Source organism: Muntiacus reevesi, chromosome 2 (assembly GCF_963930625.1).
Source record: "Muntiacus reevesi chromosome 2, mMunRee1.1, whole genome shotgun sequence".
NCBI classification, from domain to species: domain Eukaryota; kingdom Metazoa; phylum Chordata; class Mammalia; order Artiodactyla; family Cervidae; genus Muntiacus; species Muntiacus reevesi.
Genome location: NC_089250.1, coordinates 278436531 through 278454154, shown reverse-complemented (window position 1 = coordinate 278454154; position 17624 = coordinate 278436531). Strand labels below are relative to the sequence as shown.

The 17624-nt window shown below is 48.7% G+C and overlaps 3 protein-coding genes across 3 annotated transcripts; all 3 read right to left on the bottom strand.

The window, feature by feature from the left end:
• Nucleotides 1-5265: 5265 nt before the first annotated feature.
• Nucleotides 5266-8428, bottom strand: LOC136161811 (zinc finger and SCAN domain-containing protein 5B-like). Its single transcript, XM_065926916.1, has 4 exons — nt 8045-8428; nt 7560-7766; nt 6280-6430; nt 5266-5912 (listed from the first exon to the last, which is right to left on the bottom strand). Exons 1-4 carry the CDS (start codon nt 8426-8428, stop codon nt 5266-5268), a joined length of 1389 nt encoding a protein of 462 aa, XP_065782988.1.
• A 2065-nt stretch (nt 8429-10493) lies between these two features.
• On the bottom strand, nt 10494-13444 carry LOC136161812 (zinc finger and SCAN domain-containing protein 5B-like). Its single transcript, XM_065926917.1, has 4 exons — nt 13073-13444; nt 12577-12783; nt 11511-11664; nt 10494-11140 (listed from the first exon to the last, which is right to left on the bottom strand). Exons 1-4 carry the CDS (start codon nt 13442-13444, stop codon nt 10494-10496), a joined length of 1380 nt encoding a protein of 459 aa, XP_065782989.1.
• A 2376-nt stretch (nt 13445-15820) lies between these two features.
• Nucleotides 15821-16159, bottom strand: LOC136161828 (protein FAM32A-like). The gene has a single exon (XM_065926941.1). It carries the CDS (start codon nt 16157-16159, stop codon nt 15821-15823), a length of 339 nt encoding a protein of 112 aa, XP_065783013.1.
• Between the last annotated feature and the right edge of the window lie 1465 nt (nt 16160-17624).

The window sequence follows — 17624 nt, the reverse complement described above, 5'->3', positions numbered from 1 at the left end:
CCATATCACTTAACGCGTGGAGCCTAAAATATGACATATTGTTGTTGTTGCTGTTGTTCGGGGGCTAAGCTGTGTCTGACTCTTGGACTCTGACATGCATGCGACCCCATGGATTGCAGCACGTCAGGCTCCTCTGTCCTCCACTGTGTCCTGGAGTTTGTTCGAACTCATGTGCATCGAGTCAGTGTTGCTATTTTACCATCCCCATCCTCTGTCGTCCCCTTCTCCTGTCCTCAATCTTTCCCAGCATCAGGGTCTTTTCCAGTGAGTCGGCTCTTCCAATCAGGTGGCCAAAGTATTGGAGCTTCAGCACGAGTCCTTCCGATGAATACTCAGCATTGATTTCCTTTAAGGTTGAGGCTTCACAATCAGAAATAGGCAATGATGATAGTTTTGTTTTTTTAATAAGCATTGATCCAAGCAGCCCAGCCTGCCAGCTCACAATTGGCAAGTCATGTTTTCCAGATCTTCAGAGTGAACTTTTTGATGCCAGTTTGGCATGTCAACAGGCAGAAGTTGAGCATCACACTCTGGGACTCATTAAAATCGCCTTAACAACCCTCAGAGGGACCCTGGAAGTAGGTGAGGCTGTTTTCTTCATCTTTCCTGCCAGGCTGCGTAATTATGATCAATTATTCAACCCATCTCCGGGAGGGTCAAGAACAACAGCTTCATTTTTAAGGCCACAGGGACACAGAGAACTCCGAAGGGAAAAAGGAACTTTGCCCTCCGAGCAAGAGAGCTATGGGAACAAACAAATTTGAACATATTAGAGGGAATTAAAACTTTGAAATTGCGCGAGCAGAGTGACTTCTGGGCTGTAATTGGGCAGCATCCACCTGTGAGCGCTGACGCTGTTTCTTTCTTTTTCTTTTTTGTTTTGTTTACCACCATTTGCCTCGCGTTGGGAGTTCCTGGTTGAATGACTCACTCTCTGTGGGCAGAATTTCCCTCTGGCCGTCCAATCACCCATTCCTCTTCCCCACTTGCTGCCGCCCCAGTTCCTCAGCTGGCGTCTGGCTCCGCTTAGGCTCAAGTTTGACACTCGTGGAATCATAGGTTAGACACAACTCCGTGCAGTTTTCTTTTTTACTACTAAATAGTCATCAAAAGCTTTTCAACCTAAAGCGAGGTGTCTTTACTGCTGCTGACAATAGCAGCTTGAAAACCGCAGAGAAACGTGCACTTCACTTCTTTGTTCTTTTCGCGGTAACCCTTTGAGTGTGGTGTGGGTTTCACACGCATGCCCAGGTGCGCACACCTGCACGCACACTCCTGCCTGCACCTGTACCAGATACGCAAGCAGAACCCCATCCTCCTGCGGCTAGGCAGCCTGCTTTTTCTTCCAGCTCTCAGTTCGTCACAGGCGTTTTGCAAGTGCAGTGGATAAAGCTCTATCTACCACACACTCTTCTATCCTGTGGATGCACCATAACTTTATACATTCACTCTTTCAGTGAATATTTATGGGGCTTATGACGTGGGCTGGGTACGGGGCTGACGATGTGGTTGTAAATAAAAAGTAAATAGACGCAAAGGGAAGTAGACAAACTAAAAAAAGACATGTTCCAATGGGATTTTTTAAAATACAATTTACTAAGTATGTTCTGACGTTCACATTGAAAGTTCACATACACACAAGAAACTAGAACAAGGACTTCCTTGGCAGTCCAGTGGTTAAGACTTCGCCTTCCAGTGCAAGGGGAACGGGTTCGATCCCTGGTCAGGGAGCGAAGATCCCACATGCTCCGTGGGGTGGCCAAAAAAAAATTGTCATTATAGTAATCAGAATTTTACCTCTATATTATACTTTGGGCTAATAGTGATTTATATAATAATAAAATATTTCATGATAAAATTTAAATATAGCATTCTAGTAAAAGAAAAGAATGGCGGATCACGTGCAGTATCGTATGAAGGATCAAATTCTTTCCTGCACGAACAGCAGAAGGATTTATTTGCTTTAAACAGATACTCATTCCTTGGGGCATCAGTTAGCAAAACATTTCCCCATTTAAGCACTGGCTATTTTATTTTTTCATTTTATTTTTTACTGAAGGATAGTTGGCTTACAATCTAACATGAGTTTCAGATGTCCAAAGCAGTACTTTGATATTTGTCTCAAGGGCACGGCTCAGGATATCCGCGCTCCGTGCCACTTGCCCACTGGGTCGCCTGTCCACTGGCTCAGGTCTTGGTTCTGCATCCAGAGTGCTCAGTCTCTGGTCTCTGTCTTTAAAATAATGATTTCGTTAGCTGACTTTGTGTTTACTTTTGGCTGTGGCTTCTCCTGCTGCGAGCACGGGCTCCAGGCTCAGTAGCTGTGGCACAGCAGCGGGGCTCAGCTGCTCCATGGCTTGTGGGATCTTCCTGGACCCGGGCTCGAACCAGTGTCCCCTGCATTGACAGGGGATTCCTGTCCACTGCGCCACCAGGGAAGTCCAACAACTAGAGACAGCCCGTGCACAGCAACGAAGACCCACCACAACCAAAATAAATAAATCCTTTAAAAAAAAAACTATGGCCTTACATTTGTGCCTCTGGAGGCAAAAAGTACAATATCCAGTTTGGCAAGAATGTACAGAAATGATACCCCTGCCCTCTGCTGGCTGGATGGTTTTAAGAGAAACGTTCCAAGCGTGCAAGAAGAGTTAATTGTCACTTATTGATAGTTCAGTTGGTAAAGAATCTGCTTGCCATGTAGGAGACCCTGGTTCGATTCCTGGGTCGGGAAGATCTACTGGAGAAGGGATAGACTACCCACTCCAGTGTTTTTGGACTCCCCTTGTGGCTAAGCTGGTAAAGTATCCTGCAATGCAGGAGACCTGGGTTCGATCCCTGGGTTGGGAAGATCCCCTGGAGAAGGGGAAGGCTACCCACTCCAGTATTCTGGCCTAGAGAATTCCACGGACTATTCCCAAGGGGTGACAAAGAGTCAGACACAACTAAGTGACTTTCACTTTCACTTTTCACTTCGTTTACTGTTACATTAAGTGAATGACAATGGCTAGATATTGGCTATCTAATACACACAGGCTCTATTCCCCATGTTGTTCACAGCATCCTTGTACCTTGATACCCAAAAGTCTCTGCCTCCCATTCCCCCACCTTTCCTCTCATCACTAGTCACCCACTAGTTAGTTATCTGTATCTGTGAGCCTGCTTTTTGTTATGTTCACTAGCTTGTTGTATTTTTAAATTATTTATTTATTTTTTAAAAAATATTCACTTATTCAGCGGCTCCGAGTCTTAGCTTTGGCAGGCAGGATCTAGTTCCCTGACCAGGAATCTAACCTGGACCCCCTGCATTGGGAGCTGGGAGTCTTAGCCACTGGGAAGTCCCTATTGTATTAGCCATTTTTTTTAGATTCCACCAATAAGTATCAATAATGTTACACAATATTTGCTTTTCTCTGTCTGACTTACTTCACTAAACATAATGCCCCCCAGGTCCATCTATGTTGCTGTCGGTGGCAAAATGTCACTCTTTTTTATGACTAAATAATATTCCATTGTACATTCATACCACATCTTCATCCACTCCTCTGATGGACATCAGACTGTCCCTCATCTGTCTGATGGACACTTGCATTGCATCCATGTCTTGGCTATTGTAAATACTGCTATGAACACTGGGGTGCATGTGTATTTTACAATTAGTGTTTTGGGGTTTTCAGGTTCAATTGGGTGACAAGTTCTCCTCATCATGGAACAGTTTGACAATCAACCATAGTTAATATGGGGATCTAGGGAGATCAGCTGTTTTCACGAGGTCTCGAGCTAATGACCCCAGCACAGAAAACCAAACCCTTCTGAAACCCACGTCCATCTGTGCTGACCTCCAAGCAGTCTCTTCACATGTCCCCAGTTGACATTTACTCCATCCAGCCCTCTTGCCCTAAGTGTTCCCAAGTCAGGGACTGGCTCTCAAACTGTGCCAGGAGATGAAATGTCTCTATTTATACGGTGCTGGGGGTAATTTCAGGGGTCCCTGCCTGTTACCCCAAAAGCAGAGTGATTGGGTGAATGTTGTAGAGTGAACCATTTTAGGTAAGCCAGGGGGATTCATTTTCCATGGAAACTACACCAGAAGAACCATGACTTATTAAAGAAGCCTCCATATTGGTTTTGTGGAGGACTTCACTTATTGTACTTTAGTCTTTTATGGATTGCATTTTTGGGGGGAAATGGATTGGTATTCCTGCTTTAGTGATTTTTTTTTCTACATTTGTCTGAAGAGTTCGCAGGAGTAAGAGAATAGAGATATGATAGTTGTTGGGTTACATAGCTATTTTTTCTCATGTAAATACAGCTCAAAAGAATTTTCTAAAATCACGTGAAAAGCTACAGTGTGAAAAGAACCTACTTTGGAGTAAGGGTTTAGAAAATCAGAATTTGCACTGCTGTAGGGCAGAAGAATGACACCTATCAGTTTTGGAAGTCTTCCTTTTTCCATCCACCTAGGGAAGAAATATCCAAACAAGTACAGAGGGAAGACTTGCTTCAGTTGCTTCAGGCATGTCCGACTCTTTGCAACCCCATGGACTATAGCCTGCCAAGCTCCTCTGTCCATGGGATTCTCCAGGCAAGAATACTGGAGTGTGTTGCCATTCCCTTCTCCAGGGGATCTTCCTGACCTAGGGATCTAACCTGGGTCTTCTGCATTGCAGGTAGATTCTTTACCGCTGAGCCACTGGGGAAGCCCTACAGAGGGAAGATATCTCCACATAATAATTGCCACATAAGAAACCACAGCTATCACCCACTCCATATAAAAAAAAAAAACCTTGGAAGAGGAAATACACAGGACACTTAATTGACAGAAATGTCTTTGTTTATTTGAAATTTAAATTTTACTGGTGATCCTGTATTTCATCTGGTCACTCTGCTAGGAGCATCCTATTCTACAATTAAATCTTCCCTAGTGGGGGGACAATCAGCAGTGACCTCAGTTTCATGAAGAAGAACTGAAAACTAATGGGACCTGCATTCAGGTCCCATAGAAAGAAGAACAACACAAAGTCAAAACTTATCAGAAAAACACAGGCTACACTAAAGTAGAAAACAAAATCTGAAGGGAAAGATAAGTAAGTCATCCCTCAAATATCCGCCTAACTCATGTGAATGGAGTCCCATCGGGTTCCAGCATGATCGTTAAGTTCTTCACATGTCACCCTTCCATTGTATCACATACGTGACAAATAATCCTGAATTTCCTTCTAGGAGCAGCGGGCACTCGGGCCTGAGGGTGGGGTCCTGGGTGAATCATCTGGAGTGGATTTTCAGGTGGCGTCTGAAGGTCCCCAGCTGACGGAAGGCGCCGTGGCACTCGGGGCACACATAGGGCTTGAGCCCAGAGTGGGTACGCCGGTGAACGTTGAGGTTCCCGCGGTGGCCGAAAGCTCTGTCACAGTGCTCACAGCGGAAAGGCTTCTCCTGGGTGTGGGTCCTCCTGTGAGCACGCAGTGTGGAGTCGTGGGTGAACCTCTTGGGGCAGAGATCACAGCGGTAGGGCTTCTCGCCCGTGTGGATCCGCTGATGAACCCGCAGGTCTGAAAGCTGTATGAACCCTTTGTCACAGATGTCGCAGTGAAAGGGCCTCTCTCTTGTGTGTGTCCTCTGGTGCAGGGCAAGCTGAGATTGATAAAGAAAGCTCTTTTTGCACACCCTGCATTCAGAGGGTGCCCGTCCCGGGGTTTCTGCTCCCTCAGGAAGACTGGTGGGTCCCACGGTGCCAGATGAACCAACGGAATGGGACTCAAGCTGTCCTGAGAACTCTCCTTGGTCCAAACATGTGGCTGCCTCTTGACGCACGCCTTGGCAAGTGGGGCTGCTGTCCCATTTCCTTTTGACATGTCTGCGATTCTTCAGAGGACCTCTTCTGGATCCACTCGTAGTGGAAACGTCTCCCTCTGGAACACAGGAGGAAAGGGTTCAGGAGCCACATTTTAAGTATCAGTTCCTTCCTGGGGACTCTCCCCTCTCTCTCTGCCCTCCCAGAGTCTGCTGAAAGAAGAGATTCAGCACCACATTTAACAAGGAGCGTTTTCTGTGCTGCCAGCCTCACTGGAACCCTGATGTTGGCTGAGAAGTTCCCATCAAGCAACCAAGCTAAGAGCTTGGACCGTGGGACTCTGCAACATTGATGATGGAGAAGGTTGGCACTGGACAATGATCTCCACCCCACCTATCCAAGGATGGTAATGCTGGCTACCCAGCCCTGTGCCACCTAGGAGGGAGTCACTAACTCCACTGAATTTCACGGTTTTAAATACTCACCAGGACCCTTCAGAAGTTCGGGTTCTTGAGACTGAAGGGTTTTTGTCTCTCCCCTGTCTTCCATCAGGTCCTTCTCCAAGTTCTCCTTGGGCGTCTGACCCTCCGGTCCACCTGTTTCAGGAATGGTCTCTGGCGGGAAAGCTTTCTGGTTCTGACAAGGGGCAACCAAGCAGAGTCAATAACCCATCTACCTTAGTCCATGGAAAACTGTTTCCTGTTTCCCCATCTGCCTGGTATCTTGATCTAAGACTCCAACTTTCTTAGTGTCATTTTAGGGGATATGCCCTGACTTCTTCTGGTCCGCCCCATCACCCCGATTGATAATCATCTCCTGATACTCAAGACTGTCCTGGATCTATACAGGCCGTATCTGGCAGTCAAATTAGGACATCACAGTTGGCACTCTGACTTCTCTACGCATCGGTCTCTCCAAATCATACCCACTTCTGCCTGCCCCCGACTCTGGAAGTAAAGCACTCTAGGTCCAGGTCTCTTGACCTCATCATTGTCGGAGAGTTTGCCTGGATTCATCTTTGTGATGGCGGTTACCCGGTACATAGGAAGACGATGACCAGTACTCTTGGTCTCTCCTCCATGCAAGTCAGTAGCATCCCCTGCCCATACCCAACCTCATCTGAACAAATCAACTGTCTTCCACTCATTCTTCAATGTCTGAAAGTGAAAGTATCAGTGGCTCAGTCGTGTCCGACTCTTTGCGAACCCACAGACTAGAGCCACCAGGCTCCTCCGTCCATGGGGTCCTCCAGGCAAGAACACTAGAGTGGGTAGCCATTCCCCTATCCAGGAGATCTTCCTGACCCAACAATCAAACCCAGGTCTCCTGCACTGCAGGCAGATTCCTCACCATCTGAGCCACCAGGAAAGCCCAATGTCTACTTGGGGGCAAGACGAGTCCAATTTGGAGTCACTCCTTCAGTTGCAAGGAATGATCATATTCTGAAATATACCGTGCCCTTGGGGAAAGTAGCCACGGGTAAATCAGCTGTCAGCGCATTTACCTGTGGCAAATTGAGCCTAGCATCATGTGAGGAAGACAGGATTCCCTTCTCCCCACTCCTAAGACTAGAAGCTTTCATGGCAGAGGGACAACGATGGATGATCTTCATTCTCACACTGGCTAGGAAAAAATGTCCAGGAACTGAATGCATCCACGGGAATTCCTGGAAGCAATGGGTCCACTCCTGTCCTTTGCCAAATCTCCCAATGACTCAAGCAGCCACACCCACCTGACTCGCTTCTACCTGCTTCCACTCACTCACCTGCTCCCTTGACAGGTCCGTGGCTCCCGGCAGATTCTGCAGCTCTTGGCTTTCCTCCTGGCCATCCTCTGGAGGTATGACACTCGCGGGGGCTTGGGGCTCCCTGCACGGGTCTCTCTGATCATCCATGTCACCAGCCTTGACTTCAACCATCTCAACATCTGGGTTGCGCACAAGATATTCCTGTCCTTGTATGCAGACTATAGCCTATGAGGGGAGAAAGCAATCAAGATCAGCCTCTATAAGACCTGGAATATAGCCCTCAGGCATCCAATGACATTGACAATAGAAGCGCACATGTTTGGCATAAAAGAGCTACGTCCTTCAAGTTGAGACCGCCAAAAATATCCCAAATTTCCCAATGTGAGCTTCTCTCCCCTGTTTGAGAATCACTGACACAGAGCCAAACCCTCGGGTCCTATCTTGTGATTCCTGAAGCTTGCAGGGGTCTTCTCATCCCACACCCCCACTAAGGTCCTACTCACCCAGTTCTTGGGTTTCTGCTTATTTCTTAGCATGTCCTCCAGCTCTCTGCAACTCTGCACCCCACTTTCTTTGAGCAGGACCTGGCACTTCAGGGGCATGCAGATCATGAACTGCTCCAGCACCAGCCTGTCCAGCATCTGCTCCTTGGTGTGAAGATCCGGCCTCAGCCACAGACGGCAGAGCTCACGGAGTCTCCTCAGAGCCTCGACGGGGTCGGATTCCTCCGAGCTGCTAAATGTCCTGAAGCGGATGTGCCAGGTTTCCTGGTCACAGTCGGAGTTTTCCATGAGTGCGTCTGGGGGTGGCACGGATGCCGGTGACTCTGCTCCAGGGCTATCTGTGACGTGTCCACAACCCTGAAAAAATGTCTGGTCCTCAGCCATGTTGATGGAGGAAATTTCCAGGAGGATTCTGAGCAAATGCTTTTAGAAGTGGGTGCCCAGTTGATGTCTATGCAAATGGATTTCCTTTGCTTTTCCTCAGCATTAAAGTCATCGTTTAGAAGTCTGGGGGTGGCGGGGGGAGGGGGGGGCTGGAGCGGAAAGAAAGAACCAAATGGGTTTCATTTTATTCCACCCTTCTGTCTCCCCTACATCCCAATATTAGACACCATTGCCTGACTCATTCAATATTTCATAAAACCGTCTGGTCAAAAGTGACCATAGGGCTTCCTTGGTGGTCCACTGGATAAGAATCTGCCTGCCAATGCAGGGGGACATGGTTTTGATCCCCGATACGGGAGGATCCCACCTGCCTCTAAGCCCGTGCACCACAGCTCTCAGCCTGCGAGGGGCAACTACTGAACCTGAGCTCTAGACCCCAGGCTCTGCAACAGGAGAAGCCCCCGCAATGGAAGCCCACCCCCCTCAGCTAGAGAGTAGTCCCCGCTAGCTGCGACTAGAGAAAGCCCTCACAAAAGACCCAGCCCAGACAAAATGAATTAAAAAAATTAACACTATTAATAAATATCTATGTACTTTTTAAATGGCCATAGGGTCACCGCTCAGAAACCCTTGAAGAAAACGAGCCACCTCACAGCAATGTGTGTGGAAACATCCTTCTCCCCTCACAGAAGAGTTTGATTAACCGTTGTTAATGTGGGGTTGGAGGGAGATCTCCTGTCAGAAGGTCTCCCAGCTAACATAAGATGAACAGAAAGCAAGACCTTTCTGAACCCCACCCATGTGTCCTGATTTCTGAGCATTCTCCTTGGACGTGCCCCCTCATCACTTACCCCTTCGCGGCCTCTTGCCTTCAGCCTCCTCGGGTCAGGGACTGGCTCTCAAAGTGTGTCTGGAGCTGAAATGTCTGTATTTATAGAGAGTTGGGTGAAACTCCAGGGGTTTCTGGCCATAACCTCATCATCCCAGTGATTGGATAAAGGTCATGGAAGGAACCACTTTGGATAATCTAGGTAGATTCAATTTCCTGTGAAGACTCCCAACAGAAAAAACCATTAAAGAGGCCACCATATTGGTTTGGCAGTAAACTTCCTCTAACATATTTTATTTATTTTAGACTTCATGGATGGCATTTCTTGGGGAAACAAGATTGATTTTCCTGATCTAATCAATTTTTCCTCTCTGCTTGGAGATTGTGAGGCAGTCCAATAACTGTAATCCGAGGATTGTAATCAAATCGGGTTACCTAATCTTGTTTCTTTTCTCATGAAATAACTCATCAAAGACTTTTGTTTAAAATCAGCTGATGAGATCAACGGTGAGAAGCCATTTCAGAAAGGCATCACAGAAACCAGAGGTTGTATGCCAGTAGGGAAAAAGAATGACACTTATCAACTTAAGAAGCCTTCTTTTGCTAAATACCTAAGGAAGCAGTATCCAAACTAGTACAAAGGGAACACATCTCAACATGATAATGACCACGTGGACAAAACCATAGCTATCACCTCCTCGTGTAGCAAAGTCTTAGAAAAGAAAACACACAGCTCTTTGATAGAAATGTGCTTGTTTATTTGAAATTTAAATTTCACTGGTGATCCTGTATTTAATCTAGCCGTCCTGCCAGGAGCATCCTATTTTACGAGGAAATCACGCCTGGCAAGAAGGGCAATCAGCAGTAGCCTCACTCTCATGATGAAGCGCTGATAACCAGGGAAACATGTCTTCACTGGAAGAACAAGAACAGCACAAAGCAAGAACATGTAAGAAAACCATAGTCTAACATTGTAAGGCAATTATCCTCCAACTGAAAATAAACAAATGAAAAAGAAAACTATAGTCTATAGCAAAGCAGAAAACAAAATCCAAACGGAAAAATAAGTCATCACTCAAATATCCTAATTCACGCGAATGGAACCCTGCTGGTTCCAGTATCCTCCTAAGCTCTTTGCAAGTCATCCACACTTTGTATCACACAGGTGACAAATAATGCTAACTCTTCTCCTTAAAACAGAAAAGCCTCGGGCCTGAGGGTGGGGTCCTGGGTGAATCATCTGGAGTGGATTTTCAGGTGGCGTCTGAAGGTCCCCAGCTGACGGAAGGCGCCGTGACACTTGGGGCATACGTAGGGCTTGAGCCCAGAGTGGGTGCGCTGGTGAACGTTGAGGTTCCCGCGGTGGCCGAAAGCTCTGTCACACTGCTCACAGCGGAAAGGCTTCTCCTGGGTGTGGGTCCTCCTGTGAGCACGCAGTGTGGAGTCGTGGGTGAACCTCTTGGGGCAGAGATCACAGCTGTAGGGCTTCTCGCCTGTGTGGATCCGCTGATGAACCCGCAGATCCGAAGGCTGTATGAACCTTTTGTCACAGACGTTGCAATGAAAGGGCCTCTCTCTTGTGTGTGTCTTCTGGTGCAGGGCAAGCTGAGATTGATAAAGAAAGCTCTTTTTGCACACCCTGCATTCAGAGGGTGCCCATCCCAGGGTTTCTGCTCCCTCAGGAAGACTGGTGGGTCCCACGGTGCCAGATGAACCAATGGAATGGGACCCAAGCTGTCCTGAGAACTCTCCTTGGTCCAAACATATGGCTGCCTCTTGACGCACATCTTGGCAAGTGGGACTATTGTCCTGTTTCCTTTTGACATGTCTGCGATTCTTCAGAGGACCTCTTCTGGATCCACTCGTAGTGGAAACGTCTCCCTCTGGAACACAGGAGGAAAGGGTTCAGGAGCCACATTTTAAGTATCAGTTCCTTCCTGGGAACTCTCCCCTCTTTCTCTGCCCTCCCAGAGTCTGCTGAAAGAAGAGATTCAGCACCATATTTATCAAAGAGCATTTTCCATGGTGCCAGCCTCATTGAAACCACCCCTGATCTTGGCCATAGACTTTCCATCAACCAAACTACCTAGGAGTCTAGCTGATGAAACACTCTGGAATGTTGATGATGGAGAAGGTTGGCACTGGAGAACCAACTCCTACCCCCCAACACCAAGGGACGGAAATACTGGGTACCCCTTCCTGGCCATCATTGGAGGGAGTCATTACGTCCTGTGGTCTCCAAGTTTTACTCACCACAATCCTGCAGAAGTTCAGGCTCTTGAGACGGAAGGGTTCTTATCATTCCTGTGTCTTCCAGCAGGTCCTTCTCCAAGTTCTCCTTGGAGGGCGTCTGACCCTCCAGTTCACCTGTTTCAGGAATGGCCTCTGGCGGGAGAGCTTTCTGGTCCTGACAAGGGGCAACCAAGCAGAGTCAACCCCACTGCCTTAGCCCACGGCAAGCTCTGTCTCTTCTTTCCCCACCCCCCTCATACTCTGATCTAAGACTCCAGCTTTCTGAATACCAGTTTGGGGGATATGTCCTGACTGCTTCCCATCAGCCTGAATGGCAATCCTCTCGTGATTCCCATGTCTGTCCTTGATCTATACCGCCCACGTCTGGCAATCAAGTTCAGACTTCACAGCTGGCGCTGTGAATTGTCTTTGCACACATCTCTCCACCTCATCTCAAACTCTCCCTGCCCCTGACTCTGAAAGCAGAGGACTCTGGCTCTAGGGCTCCTGACCTCACCATGTGTTGACAGTTGCCTGGATTTCTCTTCATCATGGAGGGTGACCTGGGGCATAATAAAATGATAAGCAGTATTGCTGGTCTCTACTCATGAGAAATCAGTAGCATCTCCTCTCCCTATTCACATTTCAAAAAAATCCACTCTCTCCAGACATACCCCAAAATCTTCTGAGGGGAAAAATGACTCCAATCAGGAACTTTTTAATCAATTCAAGGTGTTTACAATATTCCCCAATATTAAGTGCCTCTGACAAAATCCATCATGGGTAAATCAGCTGTGAGTGCATTTACCCCTGGTGAATGGACCCAGCACCATCCCATGGAAACAGAACTCCTCTGTCCTCATGCTTATGGCCACAAGCTTTCATGGTGAGGCACCATGAAAGATGGATGAGTCTTCATTCTCACACTGGCTGGAAAATGTCTGGGAACGGAATGCATCCATGGGAATTCCTGGAGGCAGTGGGTCCATTTCATTGCCAAATTCTCCCAAATACTCTCGCAGCCACGGCCACCCAACCCTCTTCTACGCGCTCCGAGACTCTCCAAAGGTCATGACATCACACTCACCTGCCTCCTCGACAGGTCCTTGGCTCCTGGTAGCTGCTGCGCCTCCCGGCTTTCCCTCTGGCCCTCTTCTGGAGCAACGGCACTGGCTGTAGACGGGGGCTCCCTGGATCGGTCTCCCTCATCATGCATGTCTCTGACCTCCACTTCTAATATCTCAACACCCAAATCTTGGATCAAAAATTCCTGGTCTTGGACACGGACTACAGTCTGTGAGGAAAAATTCCAATAGCATCAGTCTCCCTTCACAAGATCCAAAAAGGTATTCACTGCGTATGCAACCCTAGGAGTCCACCTCCTGGGAATGACATTTCAAAGAGCAACACCCTCAGAGTGAGGACCAAGAGAAACATCTCCGGTGATGCTCCAGGCAAGCGCTCATGCGTGTGGGAATCACTGATGCAGAGCCAACCTCTCCGGTCCTGCTGGTTCATCTCCCAGCTCGCAGCCCCTCATCCCACCTTTCCGTGTCTCACACGGTCACTAGGGTCCTACTCACCCATTTCTTCAGTTTCAGCTTATTTCTCAGCACCTCCTCCAGGTCCTTACACGTCTCGGCACCGCTTCTTTTGACTAAGTCCTGGATCTCCGGCGGCATGCACGTCACGAACTGCTCCAGCACCAGCCTGTCCAGCATCTGCTCCTTGGTGTGAAGATCCGGCCTCAGCCACAGACCGCAGAGCTCACGGAGTCTCCTCAGAGCCTTGATCGGGTCGGGTTCGTCCGAGCTGCTAAACCTCCTGAAGCGGACGCGCACCTCCTCGGAGTCCGGGTTTTCCCTTCCGGTGTCTTGGCGTGGCGCAGACGCTGGCGACTCTGCTCCGGGGCTGTCCGCGGCGTGGCCGCGACCCCTTGTCTGGTTCTCAGCCATACTGACTGTAGAACTTTCCAGTAGGACGCTGGGCAAATGCTTCCAAAAGTGGGTGCCCAATTGACCCCGATGGAAAGGAATTTCCTCAATAATGGATTCAGTATTCAGATGTCTAGGGGCAAAAAGGAAAAAAAAAAAAAAAAGAATGCAGCCAATTAGTTTTATTTTCATCCACCCTACCATCCCTCATCCCAATACTGGACATTATTCCCCCTTCAGTATTTCATACCATGGACAAGAATCCATTCTATTATTCTTCCGACATCCGCAGAAACTGTGTGGTCAAAATGTCCACAGGGCAGCGCTTAAAAGCCCTTGCTGAAAAGACGCACCACCCACCCGACACCACGGAGTGTGGAAATAATCTCACCTCACAGAAGAGTTCCCCAAATGAACCGCAGGCAGCGTGGGGCCGGCGGGAGATGGGTGGCTTTCACAAGGTCTTGGAGCGAATGCACGGTGAAACCCAGGACTTCCCGAAACCCTCGTCGACGTGCCCTGACTTTCTAGCGTTCTCTGTAGACATGGCCCATCAGTTACCTCCCTGGAGCCTCCTCGCCCTCGTTCTCCTCAGGTGGCGGCTGGCTCTCAGATCCGGCGGGAGGAGCGATGCCTCTCCACAGAGCTGGAAGAAACGCCGGCCTCCGGCCGGTTACCGAGTCGGCGCACCGATTGGGCAAGGGTGGGGCGAACCGTGATAGGTAATCTCGCTTTACTGAATCACCAGGGATTCGGTTGCCCCACGGAAACTCCCTCAGGAGAAACCACAGTTCACCAAAGAGGCCTCCGTGGTGGTTTAGTGATGGATTCTGTGGGGGTTTTGTTTGTTTTTGGCCAAGCGGGGAGGCGCGTGCGACCTTAGTTCCCAGGGCGCGGAAGGAAACCACGCCGCCAGCAGCGGGGCGCTGAGGCTCCACCGCCGAGCGTCCACCGCCGGACCGTTGGGGAAATCCGTGGACCGTCTTTCTTCTCGTATTCTATTTGTTTTGGACTTTGGGGATTGCATTTTGGGGTGAGCGGATTGGCTCTAATGATCTCGTGAATTTTCTTCTCACTGCCTGGAGGGTTTGATGGAGTCGGAGAGATGCTGGTGGTAGGCAGATCGGGTTGACTAGTCTCGTCTTTCTGTTCTTGTGAGGTAAGTCTTAAAAGGCTTTTCTAAAATCAGCTGATGAGCTAAGGTGTGAGAAGAACCGATTTCTAAGCAGTCTTTTTAAAGACTAGAAGTTGTACACCAGTAGGAAAAAAGAAGGACACCTATCAGTTTCGGAAGCCTTCCTTTTCCTAAACGCCTCGGGAAGAAATACCCGAACAAGTATGGAATGAACACAGCTCAGCATACTAACAGCCGTGTAGGCAAAACCACGGCAGTCACCTATTCCATGTAGAAAAGTCTTAGGAAATAGGCAGAACACTCCTTGACAGAAGTGTGTTTATTTGACGTTTCAGTTCCACTGGAGAGCCTGTATTTCACCTGGCCTCTGTGCCAGGAGCACGCAGTTTTACCCTGAAGCCCCGCCTAACGGGAAGGCCGTCAACAGTAGGCGCAGTTTCATGATGAAGGACTGGTAACTAGTGAGACATGCTTTCATTAGAAGAACAACAATACAAAGCAAAAACTTTATTAAACATAGGCTGCCCTGAAGCGGAAAACAAAATCAAAGGGAGACATAAGCCAAAATACGCTCCTCACTCACGTGAATGGACCCCACCCCCACCCCCACTGGAGCCAATATCCTCCGAAGCTCTTCACACATCATCCACCCTTTGTGTTACAGAAGTGACTAATCATTGTGAATTTCCTTCTTGGAGCAGAAGGGCCTGGACCCGAGGGCAGGGTCCTGGGCCAGTCGTTCAGAATGGGTTTCCTGGTGGGATTTGAGAGACCCTGGGGAGCGGAAGGCCGGTGACGGTCGGGGCACACGTAGGGCTCCAGCCCAGAGTGTGAACACTGACGTTCCCACCGTGGTTGAAAGCCTTGTCACAGTGCTCACAGCAGAAAGGCTTCTCCTGGGTGTGGGTCCTCTGGTGAGCGTGCAGCGTGGAGTCGCGGGTAAACTTTTGGGGCAGAGACCGCAGCCGTAGGGCTTCTCGCCCGTGTGGGTCTCCTGGTGAAAACACAGGTCCAGAGGCTGCATGAACCACTGGACATGGATGTTGCTTTTTTTTTTAAATTTAGAGTTAAATTAAATGCAGTTTAATGCATTTTTCTCTTCAATGCAGTTCCAGAATAAGGGCCCATTACTTTGATAAGCAGAGGCTCAGCAGAAGGCTGAAAGGCATGTGTGTAAAAGGATGTTTCCAAAGGCTCCAGAGATGACCCCACCTCTGCTTTCTGCTTCCTCTGGACCATACTCCATCTGCTGGATGGAGCGGCTACTTGGTCCAGCTGACCTTGGGAATGTCATAGTGCTCTGTGAGCGTGTCCAGGTGTCTGTTGAAGTCCTCCACTCTCTGCTTGTGGGTTTTGGATGCTTTCTTCAGGATCCTCTCCATTTGTCGCTTCTCCTGTACCTTCTCAAAGGCCACCTGGGCTGGGGTCTGCTTGTCGAGGTGGTGCCTCAGCTCCTCCTCCTGGTTCTTCTGGATTTTGCCCATCGTTTCCAGGAGTTTTGCCTTGTCTTTGTCCTTTTTCTTCTTCCGCTTGGTCACGCCGAGCTCTGTGACTCCTTTCAGCTTCAGGGGTCCCTTTTGGACCTGCTCATAGGCGTCCATGCTGCCTGTCTTCGGATTTGGATTTCTAAACGGACAAAAGTGGTGGGTCAGTTTTCTCAAATGGAAATTGGGACAATATCGTTCTCTACTGTAGATCAGAGAAATTCTCTCTGTGCAGATTAACACAAATGAACACAGACGAACATCTCTGCTTAGAAATGCCCAGGGGGCCAAGGTTCAGAAAGCCTTGTGGAATAAATGAACCACACCACAACACACCATGGAGGGGGGTAACACTCTTCCCCCCAGAACAGAGAGCTCAGCAGTCAACCGTAGTTAAAATGGAGTTTAAGGGAGACCCACTGCTTTCACAAGGTCTTTGAGCTAATGCAAGGTAAGTAGAAAACCCAGCCTTCTGAAACCCACCACCTCCTTCTGTCTTGATTCCCAAGCCTTCTCCTTAGACATTCTCACTCATCACTTACCTCCTTTGAGCCCTCTTGCCATCAGCCTCCTCAAGTCAGTGACTGGCTCTCAGAGTGTGTCTGGGGCTAAAACGTCTCTATTTATGGAGAGCCAGGGGAAATGGCAAGGGTCCCTGCTTGCTACCCCATCAGCACAGTGATTGTGTAAGGGCGGGTCAAGTCATTTATGTGACCTCATTCTAGATAATCCAATCTACCCACGGATCCAGTTTCACATGGACACTCCACCGGAAACAGTTTATCAAAGAGGCCTCCATGTTGGTTTTGTGGTAGACTTCCCTGATAGCTCAGTTGGTAAAGAATCTGCCTGCCATGCAGGAGACCCTGGTGTGATTCTTGGGTCAGGAAGATCCGCTGGAGAAGGGATAGGCTAACCACTCCAGTATTCTTGGGCTTCCCTAGTGGTTAAGCTGGTAAAGAAGTAAAGTGAAAGTCGCTCAGTCATGTCCGACTCTTTGTGACCCCGTAGATATACAGTCCATGGAATTCTCCAGGCTAAAATACTGGAGTGGGTACCCGTTTCCTTCTCCAAGGGATCTTCCCAACCCAGGGAGTGAAGCCAGGTCTCCCGCATTGCAGGCAGATTCTTTACCACCAGGGAAGCCCGTGCACTTTTTGGCAGGAAGATTGATTTTCCTGGTCTAGCAAATACTTTTCTCATTTACCTGGAGAGTTGGAAGGAGTCAGAGTATAGATATCTGAAAGTTTTAACCGGGAAGCCCATGCTTCCCTGGCGGCTCAGTGGTAAACAATCCACCTGCCAATGCGGGAGACGCGGGTTCACTCCCTGGGTTGGGAAGATCTCTCGGAGACAGAAATGGTCAACCCACTCCAGTATTCTTGCCTGGAAAATTCCACGGACAGAGGAGCCTGGTGGGCTACAGTCCACGGGGTGGCAAAGAGTCAGACACAACCAAGCAACTAAACAACCCTTTATAAAATTCCGCATGTAACTTTGTAATAGCCAGGACATGGAAGCAACCTAGATGCCCATCAGCAGACGGATGGATAAGGAAGCTGTGGTACATATACACCATGGA

Excerpts from the sequence above, each read along its gene's own strand:
- LOC136161811 (XM_065926916.1), bottom strand. The coding sequence starts at position 8,428 with ATGGCTGAGGACCAGACATTTTTTCAGGGTTGTGGACACGTCACAGAT. Across the intron at positions 7,767-8,044 it reads AGCAGAAACCCAAGAACTGG|GCTATAGTCTGCATACAAGG; the intron begins GTGAGTAGGACC and ends CTCCCCTCATAG. Across the intron at positions 6,431-7,559 it reads CGGACCTGTCAAGGGAGCAG|AACCAGAAAGCTTTCCCGCC; the intron begins GTGAGTGAGTGG and ends GCCCCTTGTCAG.
- LOC136161812 (XM_065926917.1), bottom strand. The coding sequence starts at position 13,444 with ATGGCTGAGAACCAGACAAGGGGTCGCGGCCACGCCGCGGACAGCCCC. Across the intron at positions 12,784-13,072 it reads AGCTGAAACTGAAGAAATGG|ACTGTAGTCCGTGTCCAAGA; the intron begins GTGAGTAGGACC and ends TTTTCCTCACAG. Across the intron at positions 11,141-11,510 it reads TGAACTTCTGCAGGATTGTG|AGGGAGACGTTTCCACTACG; the intron begins GTGAGTAAAACT and ends CCTGTGTTCCAG.
- LOC136161828 (XM_065926941.1), bottom strand. The coding sequence starts at position 16,159 with ATGGACGCCTATGAGCAGGTCCAAAAGGGACCCCTGAAGCTGAAAGGA.